Source organism: Eumetopias jubatus, unplaced genomic scaffold (genome assembly GCF_037043125.1).
Source record: "Eumetopias jubatus isolate StellerSeaLion01/CBP00866 unplaced genomic scaffold, mEumJub1_p1.0 scaffold_15, whole genome shotgun sequence".
In the NCBI taxonomy this organism is placed as follows: Eukaryota; Metazoa; Chordata; class Mammalia; order Carnivora; family Otariidae; genus Eumetopias; species Eumetopias jubatus.
Window position 1 is genome coordinate 58734086 of NW_028274821.1, and position 17156 is coordinate 58751241.

At 39.1% G+C, this 17156-nt stretch overlaps 1 protein-coding gene across 1 annotated transcript in view; it reads left to right on the plus strand.

Moving 5' to 3' along the window:
• The first annotated feature begins 239 nt into the window (after positions 1 to 239).
• Positions 240 to 17156, plus strand: part of LOC114218175 (phospholipid-transporting ATPase FetA-like) — an 87446-nt gene continuing 70529 nt past the window's right edge. Inside the window, exon 1 of the mRNA XM_088019222.1 lies at positions 240 to 327. Coding sequence (XP_087875348.1) covers positions 285 to 327 — 43 coding nt within the window. The 5' untranslated portion in view covers positions 240 to 284. The remainder of the gene's footprint in view (positions 328 to 17156) is intronic.

Sequence of the window (17156 nt, forward strand, 5' to 3'; positions counted from 1 at the left end):
GTAGTCATCAGCCTAGACTTGATTACCAGAAAGTGGAATCTGTTTGCCAAGCTTTGAAAATATAACTTTATGATGAGGACATATGAAATGAGTTCTAAAATTTAGCATATGTATCTTAGAGGTAGATTATTTTGGATTTCAGAGAACAAGTTCCAAGTTTCTTAAGCACATGTTTCTTAAGCACATGTTTAAGTGAAATGGTATTGGCATGAGAAATTCTTATACTGAATCTTTTTATTTCCTTTACAGAAATTCCATGGAATTATAGTTGGTACTATTCTGCAATGTCTCTAATTGAAAGCCAAAGTGAGGACAGACAAAGTGACGGTAGGTGAACTCAGTAAATATCTAAATCTGTATGTCATTATTATTGCCTATAAAAGTAAGTGTGTGTGCATTGAGTACACGTGCTAATATACATAGGACAGACAAATAGACTGGCTAGTCTATCACTCAAACCACCAATCTACCAAACAACTGACCAGGAAAGGAAATATACTTTGCAGAAGTAAATACTTTGTCCTTACAAGTACAACTCCACTGTTTGGTTATCTGAGAATTCTGATGTGAGTAGTTCCAGTCTCTTATCTTTTGTACTTTTATTTCTATTTCTATTTTATTTTGTACTTTTATTTGGAAGTTCACCAGAAAAGCCTGTGTTCCTTTTCCTCTCCCCATCCTTCACAATGGCCTCCTGCTAAAAGAAGTGTTCAGTGTGAAAAGAGGTTGCTGAAACAGATAAGGTCATCCTTTGCAGACTCTTTGTGGACAGAGCAAATAGATCTGGCTATGGTATTAGGGAGGATTTCCATACCACTTCCATGCTCTCCTGTGGTGAATCCAAGTACTAAAGGGAGCTGGTGTAATCACACCCAAGCCTGACATGAGAAAAAAATTTTTTCTGACATAAAATTTTCAAAAAGGAAGCCAGAATGTAGTTCTATATTTAGAACTGCCTGACATGAAAAAAATTTTTTTCTGACATAAAATTTTGAAAAGCAAGCCAGAATATAGTTCTATATTTAGGCTTCCTTTTGAGGAATGAAGAAGGTGCAGAGAATGAAATTAGGTCACTGATTTCAGGTCACACTAAACCTTTATTTTCTGTCATTGTGCAGTTGTCTGATTCCTGTAGGGAACTCATTTCAAGGGCACATAGTTCCATAAAGAAGAATTCCATCCCAAGGGCACAGGCTTTAGTTCCAGGAAGAGGAAGTCAGGAACCTCCCAACTGAGGGAAAAACCAGGGAGTCCTTTCCTACTCTCAGAACTGCTAAAGGAAAGAAGGCTGGGGAAAACAAGGTAACTGACCAATTTCTCCCGCATCTTCTTATGAACAGAAAATATGGGAGAGGAGAATACTTTAGGGAACATTAAATTCAAGGCAAAAGAACGATGTGGCAATCATCAGTAAAGACTGATTTACTTACTCAACAAATATTTATTATCACCAAATGAATGCCAGCCACTGTGCTACATGCTGGCAATACAATGGCGACAAAACTACACAGAATCCCTGCTCTTACAGAAATTATAGCTTAGTGAAGGACAACCTTTAATGAAGTAATAACACATCAAATAATAGCACAGAGAAATATCAAATTATATCTACAATAAGTGCTGTGAAGTAAGATCATATGCAGGCATTGTGGTTAAGAGCATGGATTCTGGAGCCATACTGTTTAGGTTTGAATCCAAGCTCTGCTACTTACTATGTTATCTTGGGCAAGTCTCTTAATTTCTCTATGCTACAGTTTCTCATCTATGAAATCAGGCTAATAATAGTGCTACCTTGTAAGTATGTTGTGAGGACTGAATGAAGAAATATTTGTAAAGCACTTAGGACAGTATGTGGTATATGGTAAGCACTAGGTAAATATGTAAAAAAAATTTAATCTATAGGAGCTCTGATTTTTTTGTTGTTGTTGTTCAGGAAGATAACTAAGAACTTGAACATTTATAAATGGGGGTTATTTCAAAAGTCCAAAGTTTTACCAGTGAAAAATAATTGAAACCACTTTTCCTGGCCTAAACCCCTTTTAAGTAGGCGAGGCCTACCTACTACAGTAGAGTTATTGCTTGTGCTGTTTTCAGCAGTGAGCAATTAATACTGGTCCTTCCAAGATGTTGTCGTCTTAGCTTGAGTCAACAAAATAACAGTGGCAAACCCAGTAATTTGGCTTCTGCCCTTTTCTAGGCCATCAGCCTATTCTGGTTGGAAGACTCAGAATACATAGAGTGAATATTGACTGCTTCTAGTGTCTTGCTTATCTACCCTCTCCTTTCTATCCATCATATTAATCTTCCGAAAATCCAGTTTTATCGTGTTTTTCCCTGCTGAAAGTCTTTCTGGGATTCCTTGTCAGCTACTGATCATTTTAAGGTCATCAGCCTAACATTAAAGCCCTGACTTTATAGTCTTGTTTCCTGCCTCCTTCAGACTCTTCTTACCTCTGTAATATCATACAACTTGTCCTGTCTCAGTGCCAAACTTTTCATCAGGTTCTTCTTCCTGCTTACATACCCGTCTCCTATATTTATATTGAACCTATATTCATCGTTTAGGTTTAGTGCAAGTTTTTCTCCATGACCTTCTCCGGCAATTCCAGCCACCAACCTCCCCTGCCCCCTCCCCTGCATTATCTTTCCATCTTGAATTCTTACAGTGCTTGGCTTCTGGAGTTTTTTAAAATAATAGCCTTATTGAGCCATAACTTACATGCCATTGAAATACCCTTTTAAAGCATACAATTTAGTGATTTTTAAAATATATTAATGGAATTGTGCCACTGTGACTATAATTTAATTTTAGAACATTTTCATCACTCCAAAAAGGAACCCCATACCCATTAGCAGTCACTCCCAATTCCTGCCTTCCCCAGCCTCTAGCAACCACTAATTTACTTTCTATCTCTATTGATTTGCCTATACTGGACATGACATAAATAGAATCATAAAATATCTGGCCTTTTGTGACTGGCTTCTTTCACTTAATATTTTCAAGGTTCATGTCATAGTATGTGTCAGTACTCCATTCCTTTGTAAGGCTGAATACCATTCCAATGTATGTATATACCACAATTTATCCATTCACCAGTAGATAGACATTTGGGTTGTTTCCACTTTGGGGCTATTATGAACAATACTGCTATAGCCATTCATGTATGAGCTTTTGTGTGAACATATCATTTCAATTCTCTTGAATGTACAATTAATTTTAAGTCTTACTTATATCCTATATTGAATTGTTGCTTTACTGTTTGGGGTATATCTTGTATGATTCTACTAAATTGTCTGCCTAGCACAGTGCCTACAGAGTTTCCTCTGTTCTGGAAAGTATATATGTATACATTTATATGTAAATGCCCTGAAAAGGAAGGGACACAAAGGATATACACCAGTCTGTTAATGGTGCTTTCCTTGGGAAAGGGAGAAAGAGGGGAAAGGAAACTTACTTTCTTTCTTTATATTTCTGATTTTAGATCTTTTACACTTAAAATATATTTATGTGTTACTTTGGGTTATTTGAAAAATCATTAAAGAAAAAAGTGTAATCACAAAGGGAAGGAAGTTGGAGAAACTAAAAGGAAAGGACAGAAAAAGAAAAAGAAGGAAAACAATAGGAAGGGGGAGGGGCATAGATATTGTGGCATTTAGAGCAGAAAATTAATCAGAGCTTTAGTAATAGAATCCTACACAATACCACACTTAAAAACAAAAAATAGACCATGTATATTGCATAACTCTGTGTGAACATACTACAAACCATTGAATTGTACATTTTATTTTAAATAGGTGAATTATATGGTATGTATATCTCAATAAAGTTATTTAGGATAAAAAAGACATCTACAGTTTTTAGAGTTAGTTTCTAGAATTATGTTTCTTTAGAAAATATAAAGCAACAATTGAACTAATTTATAGGAATTTTTCCTGACCTTAGTAACAGGACCAGGGTAGCAAGATAAAATACACGATTCCCAATTAAATTTGAATCTCAATAATGAATAATTTTTTAGTATAAATATGTCCCACATAAATATTTGGGACATACTTTGTATTTTTATTTGCTAAATCTGGCAACCCTAAACAAAGGGAATTAAGTTTTGAATCTCTTAGAGTGAAATTGCTTCTTAGTATCACCAGGATTTACTATTAGATCCAGCTTTGTGTGAATGGCATTTTGTTTCTAAATGATGGCCTTTATTATAAGTTTTCCAACCTCTCATCTCCAATCCCAGGGAAGGTTTTATGACTGGGAAACCCTGAAAGTGATATCTAGCAGTTCAATCAAACATGATTAATTTTACCTTTACCACATTGATAAAAAAAATCATTGGCTCTACTTTCCAAATGATGTCAGAATGGCAAAGCACCACTCCCAACTTCCATCTATGTGGAGTGATATGAATGATATTCCTGTCAGCTTCTCCCTTGAGAGAAGAGGGAAGAAACCAAAGATCTCCAACAGGGATAGTGGGTAGGACCTTTAGTTTTGTTTTTTGGTTTTTTAAAAGATTTATTTATTTTACAGATTGAGAGAGCATGAGTGGGGGAAGGGGCAAAGGGAAAGGGAGAGGAAGAGAGAGAATTTCAAACAGACTCCTTGCTGAGCACGGAGCCCAGCATGGGGCTTGATCTCATGACTCTGAGATCATGACCTGAGCCTAAATCAAGAGTCGGACGCCTAACTGACTTAGCCACCCAGGAGCTCCCCCTTTAGTTTTGATCATGTCCTGAACTGTGCCAACTGACCAATCTTCTCTGTCACCCTATTACTAAATTAGGATTTGGTGGGTGTTTTGTTTTGTTTGCTTTTATTACTATTTTGATTTTCTATTTGTTTTGTTACTATTTTATTTTCTTTTATTACCATTTTGATTGTCCTTTGAGTAATTCTACTCTTATTTCTGCTCAGCTTGGACAGGAAAGTTAGTGAAGTTATGGAGGGGATGGGCAGAGGCAGAGGTAACAGAAGAGCTAGTAGCTCAAGAATTGGACTTTTCATGACATTCAAGACTTTAGTGAGCTTCCTCTCCAGATTCTCCTTTTTTAATTTTTTTTTGAAGATTTTATTTTTTTATTTGACAGAGAGAGACACAGCAAGAGAGGGAACACAAGCAGGGGGAATGGGAAAGGGAGAAGTAGGCTTCCCGCTGAGCAGGGAGCCCGATGCAGGGCTCCACCCCAGGACCTTGGGGTCATGACCTGAGCCGAAGGCAGCCGCTTAACAACTGAGCCACCCAGGTGCCCTGAGTCTTTTTTTTTTTTTTTTAAGATTTTATTTATTTATTTGACAGAGAGAGACAAAGCGAGAGAAGGAACACAAGCAGGGGGAGTGGGAGAGGGAGAAGCAGGCTTCTCGCGGAGCAGGGAGCCTGATGCGGGGCTCGATCCCAGGACCCTGAGATCATGACCTGAGCCAAAGGCAGACACTTAACGACTGAGCCACCCAGTCGCCACTCTTTTATTTTTTTAATTGAAAATATATGTAATTTTATTTTTAAACTTTCAAAAAATTACAAGTACAGCACAAATATCCATAATCTCCTCACCCAGATGCCTAATTGCTAATATCTTATCACATTTGCTTCATCTCTATGTATGTGTGTGTACCTACTATACATATTATGTTTATATATAACATATTTATTATATATATAATAATTAGTTGTTTTCTGAGCCTTTTTTTTAAGATTTTATTTATTTAAGAGAGAGAGCATGAGCGGGAGGGGTGGTGGGAGGGGTAGAGAGAGAGGGAGAAGCAGACTCCCCACTGAGCAGGAAGCCCGAAGCGGGGCTCAATCCCAGGACCCCGGGATCATGACCTGAGCTGAAGGCAGATGCTTAACTGACTGAGCCACCCAGGCATCCCATTTTCTGAGCCTTTTTTTTTTTTTAAGATTTCATTTTATTTATTTGACAGAGAGAGACAGTGAGAGAGGGAACATAAGCAGGGGGAGTGGGAGAGGGAGAAGCAGGCATCCCACAGAGCAGGGAGCCTGATGCGGGACTCGATCCTAGGACCCCGGGACCATGACCCGAGCTGAAGGCAGACACCTAACGACTGAGCCACCCAGGCACCCCTTTTCTGAGCCTTTTGAGAACAAGTTGCATCCATGATGTCTCTTCACCCCTAAATACTTGGGTGTATATTTCTCCACATCGAGGACCTTTTGCTACTTAACCATATAACCATCCAAGTTAGGAAGTCAGCATTAATACAAAATCGTCATTCAATTAATAGACTCTTGTACCCCCCATGTCACCTCCATTTAAATTTCACCAACTTCCCTACCAATGTCTCTTCTTCCTTTCTATGCTATCCCTTTCAGTAACACGTGCTCCTATTATCTCTTTAGCCTCCTCCAGTGTGAAACTTCTCTATTTTTCCCTGCCGTTCATGTCCTCAACATTTTTACCCCCTTTTTTTTCTTTTTTACTTTCTTTCTTTTTTTCTTTTTAATTTGAGTATAGTTGACACATAATATTACATTACCTTCAGATGTATAACATAGTGATTGGACAAGTTTATTCATTATGCTATGTTTACAAGTGTAGCTTACATCTATCCTGATACATCAGTACATCTCTATTAAAATATTATTGACTATATTCCTGATGCTGTGCCTTTTATTCCCATGACTTATTCAGGAAATACAGGCTTCCTGCTATGGTTGAATAAGTCTCCAGGTTCTTTTTGACACTACACTCTACCCACCCTCTTCAACCATGCTAAATATCCTCCTGTTTGCTGACCTTGGCATAGAAAGATCAACAAAAGGGGCACCTGGGTGGTTCAGTCAGTTAAGCATCTACCTTTGGCTCAGATCATGATCCTAGGGTCCTAGGATCAAGCCCCAAGTTGGGCTCCCTTCTCAGCGGGGAGCCTTCTTCTCCCTCTCCTCCACACTCGTGCTTTCTTTCGCTATCTCTGTCACTCTCTCTCAAATAGATAAATAAAATATTAAAAAAAAAAGAAAGATGCTTTCTCTCGCTATCTCTGTCTCTCTCAAATAAATAAGTAAAATCTTTTAAAAAAAGAAAAAAAGAAAGGGGGCACCTGGGTAGCTCAGTCATTAAGCGTCTGCCTTTGGGTCAGGTCATGATCCCAAGGTCCTGGGATCGAGCCCCGCATCGAGCCCCACATCTGGCTCCCTGCTCGGTGGGAGACCTGCTTCTCCCTCTCCCACTCCCCGTGCTTGTGTTTCCTCTCTTACTGTGTCTCTCTCTGTCAAATAAATAAATAAAATCTTTAAAAAAAAAGATTAAAAGAAAAGATCAACAAAGAATTAGCTGACATTTCTCTTTCAGCCCAGCTGTTCTGTGATTATGTAGAAACTCCCATAAGGAGGTGATTATCCTCCATTGGAGGGTTTAAACAGAAATCTGGCCACAATTTAACAAAACATGTTTTTAAACATTTACTTGTGTGCTTGTTCATTCCCTGAATCTTTATTAAATCCAAGACCTAATGCTGAACTACGTAGTAGGATACAGAGATTTAAAGAAAAAAAGGAGAGATAGGGTCTCTACCTTTAAGTAGCTCTTTGTTTAGTGGGAGAAGATGGTATTATGAATAAATATGGTAAGCGAGCTAAATGTAAACCATGAGACATAGCAGTGGACAGACTAAACCTGAAACATAATGAAGTGGTGATGAGGAAACAAATGAGTTACTGTTTATTCTGTGGGACCACAGGCCCTGCCCTTTCTTATGGTGGCTCTCTTCTATGTCATTTAGGTATTCTACTTACCATTCTTTAGATGGAAATATCATTTGTTGATATCTTAGAGATGTAGTCTGGGGAAAGGAAATAGAAATTTTTTTGTGTGTACCCAAGACTGGAAGTCATATGGTTAGCTGAATTTACTAGTAGCTATCATGTTTCAGATTATACTATTTGACTACAAAGGAATAAATTGACATCATTTGGAATCTAAGAAATTCAAGTATTCCTTTTTTTTTTTTTTAGATTTTATTTATTTATTTGACAGAGGGAGACACAGCAAGAGAGGGAACACAAGCAGGGGGGAGTGGGAGAGGGAGAAGCAGGCTTCCCGTGGAGCAGGGAGCCCAACTCGGGGCTCGATCCCAGGATCCTGGGATCATGACCTGAGCTGAAGGCAGATGCTTAACAACTGAGCCACCCAGGCGCCCCTAAGAAATTCCAGTATTCCTAAAGTAAACTGATGCCAACTAATCTGACCACAAATTACAGAAATTGGCCAATTATCCTTCCTCTGGCAGCTATCCTCACTTTTTAGAGATGGGAAAATTTTAGCCACAGGCATTAGGTGACTTGGGTGAAATCACCTAGGTCTGTTGATCTAGAATAATAACAAGGGATCATTGCTGAGTTTCTCCCACTAGCACGTGGGCTTAATTGAGTTGGGAGTGGTGTAAGGAGAGAGGGTCTGACGAATCTACTAGAGACTTGTATTCCTAAAATCATCTCACTGCTTTTCTTTCTTAGCTGGAAAATTCCATTTGTGATTGAGTTCCCACTATGAGCAAGGAGATATTTGCTGAGATCCTCCTAAGCCTAATTGCCACCTGATCAACGGCCTTCTTCCCTTTTTCTCCCTTCCTCCTTCTTCCTCCTGGTTACTTATTTTTCAGTGTGCCTCTTTCTCTAGTTCCCTCTTACAGAGCTCATTTTCCTTTTTAATTTCTGCCATTTCCTTGTCTAGGCTAATCTCCAATCTTCCGTAGCTTTAACCCTTAAAACCTGAGATTGGATTATATCCAGATTGCATAAGAGCTAAGTTTTTCACCCTGGCATTTGAATCAAGACACTAAGAACACTGTTAGACAGAGGCTTCTCCTATTTTGACATTTCCCTTCTACTACCATTGAATCTACTCAAGCCCACCAAGGGCTTGAGTAGAGCTCCCCTCACTAGACTGTGGCTTTTGTACCCTTCCTTCTCTACTGACTAGATTAGCTTTGTACATCCACAGGAGATAGCTGAAAGTTCAAAAGGGAGCATGGGGCTCCCTGTTCAGCAGGGAGTCTGCTTCTTCCTCTGCCTCTGCCTGCCGTTCCCCCTGCGTGTGCTCTCTCTCTCTGTGTCAAATAAATAAATAAAATCTTAAAAAAAAAAGAATTGTTCTAAAATGATGCTTTGTAGGCCTTAATTTATTAATCCTCACAATAACCTTATGAATAGGTATTATTATCATTTCAATTTTACAGATAAAGGAAATGAGTCCCATAGAGGTTAAGTAACTCCCTCAAGGATACATAGCTGGTAAGTGGAGAACTGAGATTTGAACCCTGGCAGCCTGACTCAGTTGCTCATGTTATAAACCACTGTTGGAGGCTACCATAGTTTTAAACTCTAAGTCCACTGCACATTTTGTAATACCACGTTGCCTTGCTTCACCAAAATGGCCCTTTCAGTTCAATTATTTTACCACCCACAGTCTAGCTCTGATCTCAAGACAGGTCCCTTTGAAACCAGGCCTTCATTCAACAGGCTGTAGACTCAACCCTTAGTTACCAAAGATGGATGCATTTTCCAGTCACCAGAGGCTGAGCTAGGTTTTTGTGTCCTTGAATTCTGTAGTCAGGACCTTTTCAACTAGACTGTCTTCTAGACTCTCCTTGTCTAATCTAATTTCTAGTCTTCTATAGTTCTAACCTCTCATCCATAATTCACATTTTGTCACTCTTGTTTCAGCCAAACAGAAAGTTTGAATTAACAAGTAATGGGGTAAACAATCAGTCATCCCAGTCTTTTCTCAACAGTAGTCACAAGCCCTAGCAAATTGGTTTTGTTGTTGTTGTTGTTGTCATCGTTTTGGTGAATCTTGAATTAATCTTTTATTATCCAGTCTGAAAACTGCCTGCCTGCCTTTATTGTCTCAAACATGACTGGCGACTTTCTTTCCTTAGGCTTGTCTTCTGTCTCTCTCAGACTTTGAGTTTCTTCTCCTAGATGGTTGTGCCAACTGACATTTTTTAACCACTTTTCTCATCATTCCTGCTTTTCTTTTTTTAGAGGCATCTTCTGAAATCTGACTTTCTAGCCCTCAATTCCTCTTCCCTTCCTATTGGAAGTCCTACTTTCTTTTCTCCTTTCTCTTTTTTCATGGAAGATGTGATATCAAAGAGCCAGAACTAGGTGAAGGTTACTCCTGCCCCCACTTTGGAGTCTCAGTCTGTCTCCACCAGCTCAGGCTCTGAACTTTGGGATCTACCTGCTTTACTTTACTCTTAAACTCAAAGAGGGAGGTATGTATTAAGTTGTTGTACAGAGCCTGGACTCCATGTATATCTTGGGACTGGTGGGCTTAGAGAGAATAGCCTGCTGCACCCAGATGAGTTGCTGGAAAAACCTGTTAGACCTTTAGTAAATTAAAAAATAGTAATATCTAGGATTAAATTTAATAAGCAGTGTAAGATTCAATAAGAAAATATTAGAACTTTATGAAGAGTTATAAAATAATATTTTTTAATAAATAGAGAGGCTGTGCTGGTTGGTTGGGTATGATTAGAGGGTCAAACGGCATGGGAGAGACTGATTTTACTTATCATTGCCTAAGCGTATTGAGTATGAACACAGTAGATTAGCCTACTTAGGGATTGAATAACCTCAACACTGGTAGAAATACCAACACTGCCCTGATACTCTTCCATAATCAGGCAGCTATCTGGGCCCCTGAAAAAGTCCCTGCACAAATAGCATAGGCCAACTAGCAGCTCTAAATCCTAGATGCAGCTAAATTATCTGAGCCATACATGTTCCACTTCTTTGGATAACCTAAGCTACAATGGTTAGCTGAAGCTCTTGTATCACAAAGTTGTAAATAAGCCACTAACTAGTCAAAACAAGGCACAACAAAAGATCCTATCAGTTCCTTTTCAACTTTCCCCATCTTTATTCACATAATCCTAGTAATCACTAGAATTAAACAATGTGAAAGAAGTGCACTAGTTTGGTAAACACACTAGAAGGTGCATAGCTGGATCATAAACCTAGCCCACGGAAGACTCATATGTATTGCTAACAAAGTAACTATACAGACATGATCGTAATAATGCACAAAAGAGTGGCTTCCCAGGGATATACCAACCACTCTCTATCTTCCTCACAGTGATCTATAGTGTATCACTAAGTGGGGGACTAATAGTGCAAAAATGTGAACTCCATCCCACTTAATCTGTATAATCTCTCAAATCCTGGAGTGAAAGTAACTAAACATCCCAGTTTCACCTTTCCTATAATTTGTGCAGATCCCTGAACTTCCTCATAATTCTATTTTTGTACTGCCCAATGTGCAGATTTTGGCCCCTTAGGTATTTTCTATAAGAAATTTACTCATGTTAGGGATGCCTGGGTGGCTCAGTCAGTTAAGTGTCTGCCTTCAGCTCAGGTCATGATCCCGGGGTCCTGGCATCGAGTCCCACATCGGGCTCCCTGTTCAGCAGGGAGTCTACTTCCCCCTCTGCCCCTACCCCTACCCCTCCCTCTGCTTGTGCTTACTCTCTGTTTCTCTCTCTCTGACAAATAAATAAATAAAATCTTTTAAAAAAAAAGAAATTTACTTATGTTATAACTTCATGATGTTTAGCAATTTTTGCTGATGGCCAGAGGAGGAACAGAGATTACGTGAAGAACCACAAAATCCCTGCCTTATCATTGTATTATCATCCCCTCAGCTATTTTTTAAAAGTCTGTGATCTAAACAACAGGTGTTGGTGAGGTTGTGGAAAAAAAGGAATCCTCGTGCACTGTTGGTAGGAATGCAAACTGGTCCAATCACTCTAGAAAAGAGTACGGAGATTCCTCAAAGTCAAAAACAGAACTACCCTGGGGCATCTAGGTGGCTCAGTCAGTTAAGTGTCCAGCTCTTGATCTCGGCTCAGGTTTTGATCTCTGGGTTGTGAGTTAAAGCCCCGCATTGGGCTCTCTGCTGGACGTGGAACCTACTTTAAAAAGGGGGTGGGGTGGGGAATAGAACTATCCTACAATCAAGCCATTGCAGTACTGGCTATTAACCCAAAGAATACAGAAACACCAAACACCAATCCAAAGGGATACATGCACCCCTGTGTTTATAGCAGCATTATTTACAATAGCCAAGATATGGAAGCAGCCCAAGTGTCCATAGATTGATGAATAGATAAAGAAGATGCGGTATACATATACAATGGAATATTATTCAGCCATAAAAACAATGAAATCAGGGCACCTGGTTGGCTCAGTCGTTAAGTGTCTGCCTTCAGCTCAGGTCATGATCCCACGGTCCTGGGATCAAGCTCCCCATCAGGCTTCCTGCTCGGTGGGAAGCCTGCTTCTCCCTCTCCCTCTGCCCCTGCTTGTGTTCCCTCTCTCACTGTGTCTCTCTGTCAAATAAATAAATAAATAATCTTTTAAAAAACAACAACAGTGTAATCTTTGCCATTTGCAATGACATGGATGGAGCCAGAGATGCTAGGCAAAATAAATCAGAGATAGACAAATACCATGTGATTTCACTCATATATGGAATTTAAGAAACAAAACAAATGAGCAAAGGGGAAAAGAGAGAGAAACCAAGCAACAGCCTCTTAACTATAGAGAACAAACTGATAGTTACCAGAGGGGAGGTGGGTAGGGATATGGGTAAAATTGGTGATGGGGATTAAGGAGTGCACTTGTTGTGATGAGCATTGGGTGATGTATGGAATTGTTTAATTACTATATTGTACACCTGAAACTAATACAACACTGCATATTAACTAACTAGAATTAAAATTAAAACTTAAAAAAAAAGTCTATGATCTTATCCTCCTGAGAAATGCAATGTAGTTTCCCAGACCGGACTGTTTCTCCCATGGGAGGTAGCTCTGACTCTCAATCTTGAGGAAGCTGGACAAAATTATTCTGAAGTTTATCTAGAAGAGAAAATAAACAAGAAGAGCCAAGAAGACTTTTAAAAAGAAGACTTACTATCCTGTGTATTAAAAATTACATGATTTAGTGGCACCTGGGTGCCTCAGTTGGTTAAGCATCTGACTCTTGATATCAGCTCAGGTCATGGGTTGTGAGATCAAGCCCCGCGTCGGGCTCCATGCTAGGTGTAGACCCAGCTTAAGATCCTCTCCCCACCTCCATCTCTTAAAAAAAAAAAAAAAGTAGAGAGGGGGAGTTAAGATAGCCGAGGAGCAGGGGACCCTAAGTCTCATCCCTCAAAAACAGCTAGATAGTTATCAAATCATTCTGAACACCTGAGAAATCAATCAGAGATCTGAGAAAAGAAATGCTGCAAATCAACAAGTAGAAAAGCAATCACCTTTTGGAAGGTGGGAAGTGCAGAGATTTGAATCGGGTTCGTGATATAGCTGAGGATATGGCAGGGAGGAGGGAGTCTGCTTATGGATGCTACTGCAAAGTATTATAAACAGTGGAGTGCAAAATTGGAACTCTTAGAAATCTGCTACAGTGGGGGACGTCCTGGCTTAAAGGTGTTAGGTGGTGAAGCAGGGCAGTATCCCAGGTGTGACAGCATGGTCTCAGGATCCCCAGGGTCAGAAGAAGAATGGGGGGTGCCTGAGTGGGGCAGAATTCCCAGACGTAGGAGTGGGGAAGCCGGTTGAAAACAGTAAGTCTAGGTGCTGGCTTTCTGTTCTCCGTTACCATAAACTGTGAACTGCTGCATGGTCGTGCAACCACTTTCCTGGGGGGTGTCCAGCAAAAGGCAGAAGGTGGTGAGACCCTCCTCCCTCCCCCAGTCTGCGCTGCAGGAATCCATAAAATTTGGGGTTTTGAAATTCAGTCGCATGCCTGAGATAAAAACAGTCAGTCACAGGTCAGGTGAACACAGAGTTCTGATGGAAACCAGGGAGACAATTGTGATTGCTTTTCTGTGAGGGCTCACTGAAGAATGGGGGTGTGCAAATTTTCAGCTCGGGGCTAGAGAGTGGGGCGCCACCATATTCATCTTGCCCATCAGTGCTGAAATCCTGCAGGGAGCAAAAGAGTGCTGCACAGTGGAATCTGGAGCCACTTACACTGAGCCAAGCCTCTGTGCAAGGGAAGTACATTTTCAATAGGGCAAGTCCACCTGAGAATCAGGGCAACAGGCTCTTCTGCCAGAAGACCAGCACAAACAACTGGATCACACCAAGTTTACTGATCACAGAAGGCTGCAAAGCTTCAGCTCTTGGGGAAAACAGTATATGGTATTCTTTGTATTTTTATTCTTTAGTCTTGCAGTATTTTTTTTTTTGGTTATTTTGTTATTTATTCAATAATTTTTTAATTCTTTTAAAATTATTTTTATATAACATTATATTTTTTTTATTTTTTACTTTCTTATTTTGGGATCTAGATTCATTCTTTCTTTCTTTCTTTCTTTCTTTCTTTTCTTTTCTTTTCTTTCTTTTCTTTCTTTTGGTGGGCAGCAAAGCAAGGTTTATTGAGTGATAGCAAACTGATAGTACAAAGATCCTGGGGTGGGGGGGAGGGATCTAGTTCCTTTTAACAAGCAGACAAAAACACACCCAGGATCTAGTTTTTTGTTTTGTTTTTCTGTTGTTGTTTTTTCTCCTTCTTCTTTTCTGGACAGAATTATGAGACAGAGAAATTCACCCCAAAAGAAAGAACAGGAGGTAGAACTCACTGCCAGGGATTTAATCAATATGGATATAAGTAAGATGTCTGAACTGGAATTTAAAACAATGATTATAAAGATACTAGCTGGGCTTGAAAAAAGCATAGAAGACACTAGAGAATCCCTTACTGTAGAAATAAAAGAACTAAAATCTTGTCAGGGTAAAATTAAAAATGCTATTACTGAGATGCAGTCCCAAATGCAGGCCATAAAAGTGAAGATGAATGAATCAGAAGAGCAAATCAGTGATATAGAAGATAAAATGATAGAAAATAAGGAAGCTGAAAAGAAGAAAGAAAACTATTAGATCACAAAGGAGACTTAGAGAACTCAGTGATTCCATAAAGCAAAATAATATCCATCCATATTATAGTAGTCCCAGAAGATGAACAGGAAAAAGGTGCAGAAGGTTTATTTGAAGATTTTATAGCTGAGAACTTCCCTATTCTGGGAAGGAAACAGGCATTCAAGTCCAGGAGGCACAGAGAACCAGCCCCCCCCCCACCGCAACATCAACAAAAATAAGTTAACATCTTGACATAGTGAAGCTTGCAAATTTTGAAGTTAAAGAGAAAATCCTGAAAGCAGCTCAGGACAAGAGGTCCTTAACCTACAAGAGTAGACACATAAGGCTGGCAGCAGACCTGTTTACAGAGACCTGGCAGGCCAGAAAGGACTGGCATGATATATTCAAATTGCTAAATGGGAAAAATATACAGCCAAGAATACTTTATCCAGCAAGGCTGTCATTCAGAATAGAAGAGAGAGAGTTTCCAGGACAAACAAAAACTAAAGGAATTTGTGAACACTAACCCAACCCTGCAAGATATATAAAAAAGGATCCTTTAAGTGGAGAGAGAGCCCAAAAGTAACAAAGACCAGAAAGGAACAGAGACTGTCTACAGGAACAGCAACTTTTCAGGGAATATAATGGCACTAAATTCATATCTTTCAATAATTACTCTGAATGTAAATGGACTAAATGCTCTAATCAAAAGATGTAGGGTGTAAGAATAGATAAAAACAAACAAACAAAAAAAAAAACAAAAGAAGACCCATCGATGTGCTGCCTACAAGAGACTCATTTTAGACCCAAAGATACCTCCAGATTGAAAGTGAGGGTGTGGAGAACCATTTATCATGTTAATGAACATCAAAGGAAAGCTAGAGTACCCATCTTTATATCAGACAAGCTAGATTTTAAACCAAAGATTGTAATAAGAGATGAAGAAGGACACTATATCATAATAAAAGGGTCTATCCAACAAGAAGCTCTAACAATTGTAAATATTGATGCCCCTTACTTGAGAGCAGCCCAATATATAAACCAATTCGTAACAAAATTAAAGAAACTCATTGATAATAATACAATAATAGTAGGGAGCTTTTATACTCCACTCACAGCAATGGACAGGTCATCTAAACAGAAGATCAACAGGGAAACAGGGGCTTTGAATGACACACTGGACCAGATGGACTTAACAGATATATTCAAAGCATTTCATCCTAAAGCAGCAGAATACACATTCTTCTTGAATGCACGTGGAACATTTTCCAGAATAGATCACATACTGGGTCACAAATCAGGTCTCAACTTGTACAGAAAGATTGAGATCATACCATGCATATTTTCTTACCACAGTGCTATAAAACTTGAAGTCAACCACAAGAAAAAATTGGGAAGGATTACAAATATGTGGAGGTTAAAGAAAATCCTACTAAAGAATGAATGGGTCAACTAGGAAATTAAAGAAGAATTTTCAAAATACATGGAAGCTTGGGGTGCCTGGGTGGCTCAGTCAGTTAAGCGGCTGCCTTCGGCTCAGGTCATGATCCCAGGGTCCTGGTATCAAGCTCTGCATTGGACTCCTTGCTCAGCGGGGAGCCTGCTTCTCCCTATCTCTTGCCTGCTGCTCCCCCTGCTTGTGTTCTCTCTCTCTGTGTCAAATAAATAAATACAATCTTTTTTAAAAATTAAAAAAATAAAAATATATGGAAGCAAATGAAAATGAAAACACAACTGTTCAAAACCTTTGGGATGCAAAAAAAAAAAACAAAAAAAAAACACAAAAACCTTTGGGATGCAGCAAAGGCAGTCCTAAGAGGGAAGTATATAGCAAGACAGGCCTTCCTCAAGAAACAAGAAAAGTCTCAAATACACAATCTAAATTACCCCTAAAGGAGCTGGAGAAAGAACAGCAAATAAAGCCTAAATCCAGCAAGAGAAGAGAAATTATAAAGATTAGAGCAGAAATCAATGATACAGAAATAAAAAGAACAGTAGAACAGATCAATGAAACTAGGAGTTGGTTCTTTGAAATAATAAGATTAATAAACCCCTTGTCAGACTTATCAAAAAGAACAAAGAAAGGACCCAAATAAAATCATGAATGAAAGAGGAGAGATTACAACCAACACTGAAGATATACAAACAATTATAAGAACATATTATGAGCAACTATCTGCCAATCTGGAAGAATGGATAAATCCCTAGAAACATATAAACTACCAAAACTGAAACAGGAGGAAGTAAAAAAGCTGAACAGACCCAT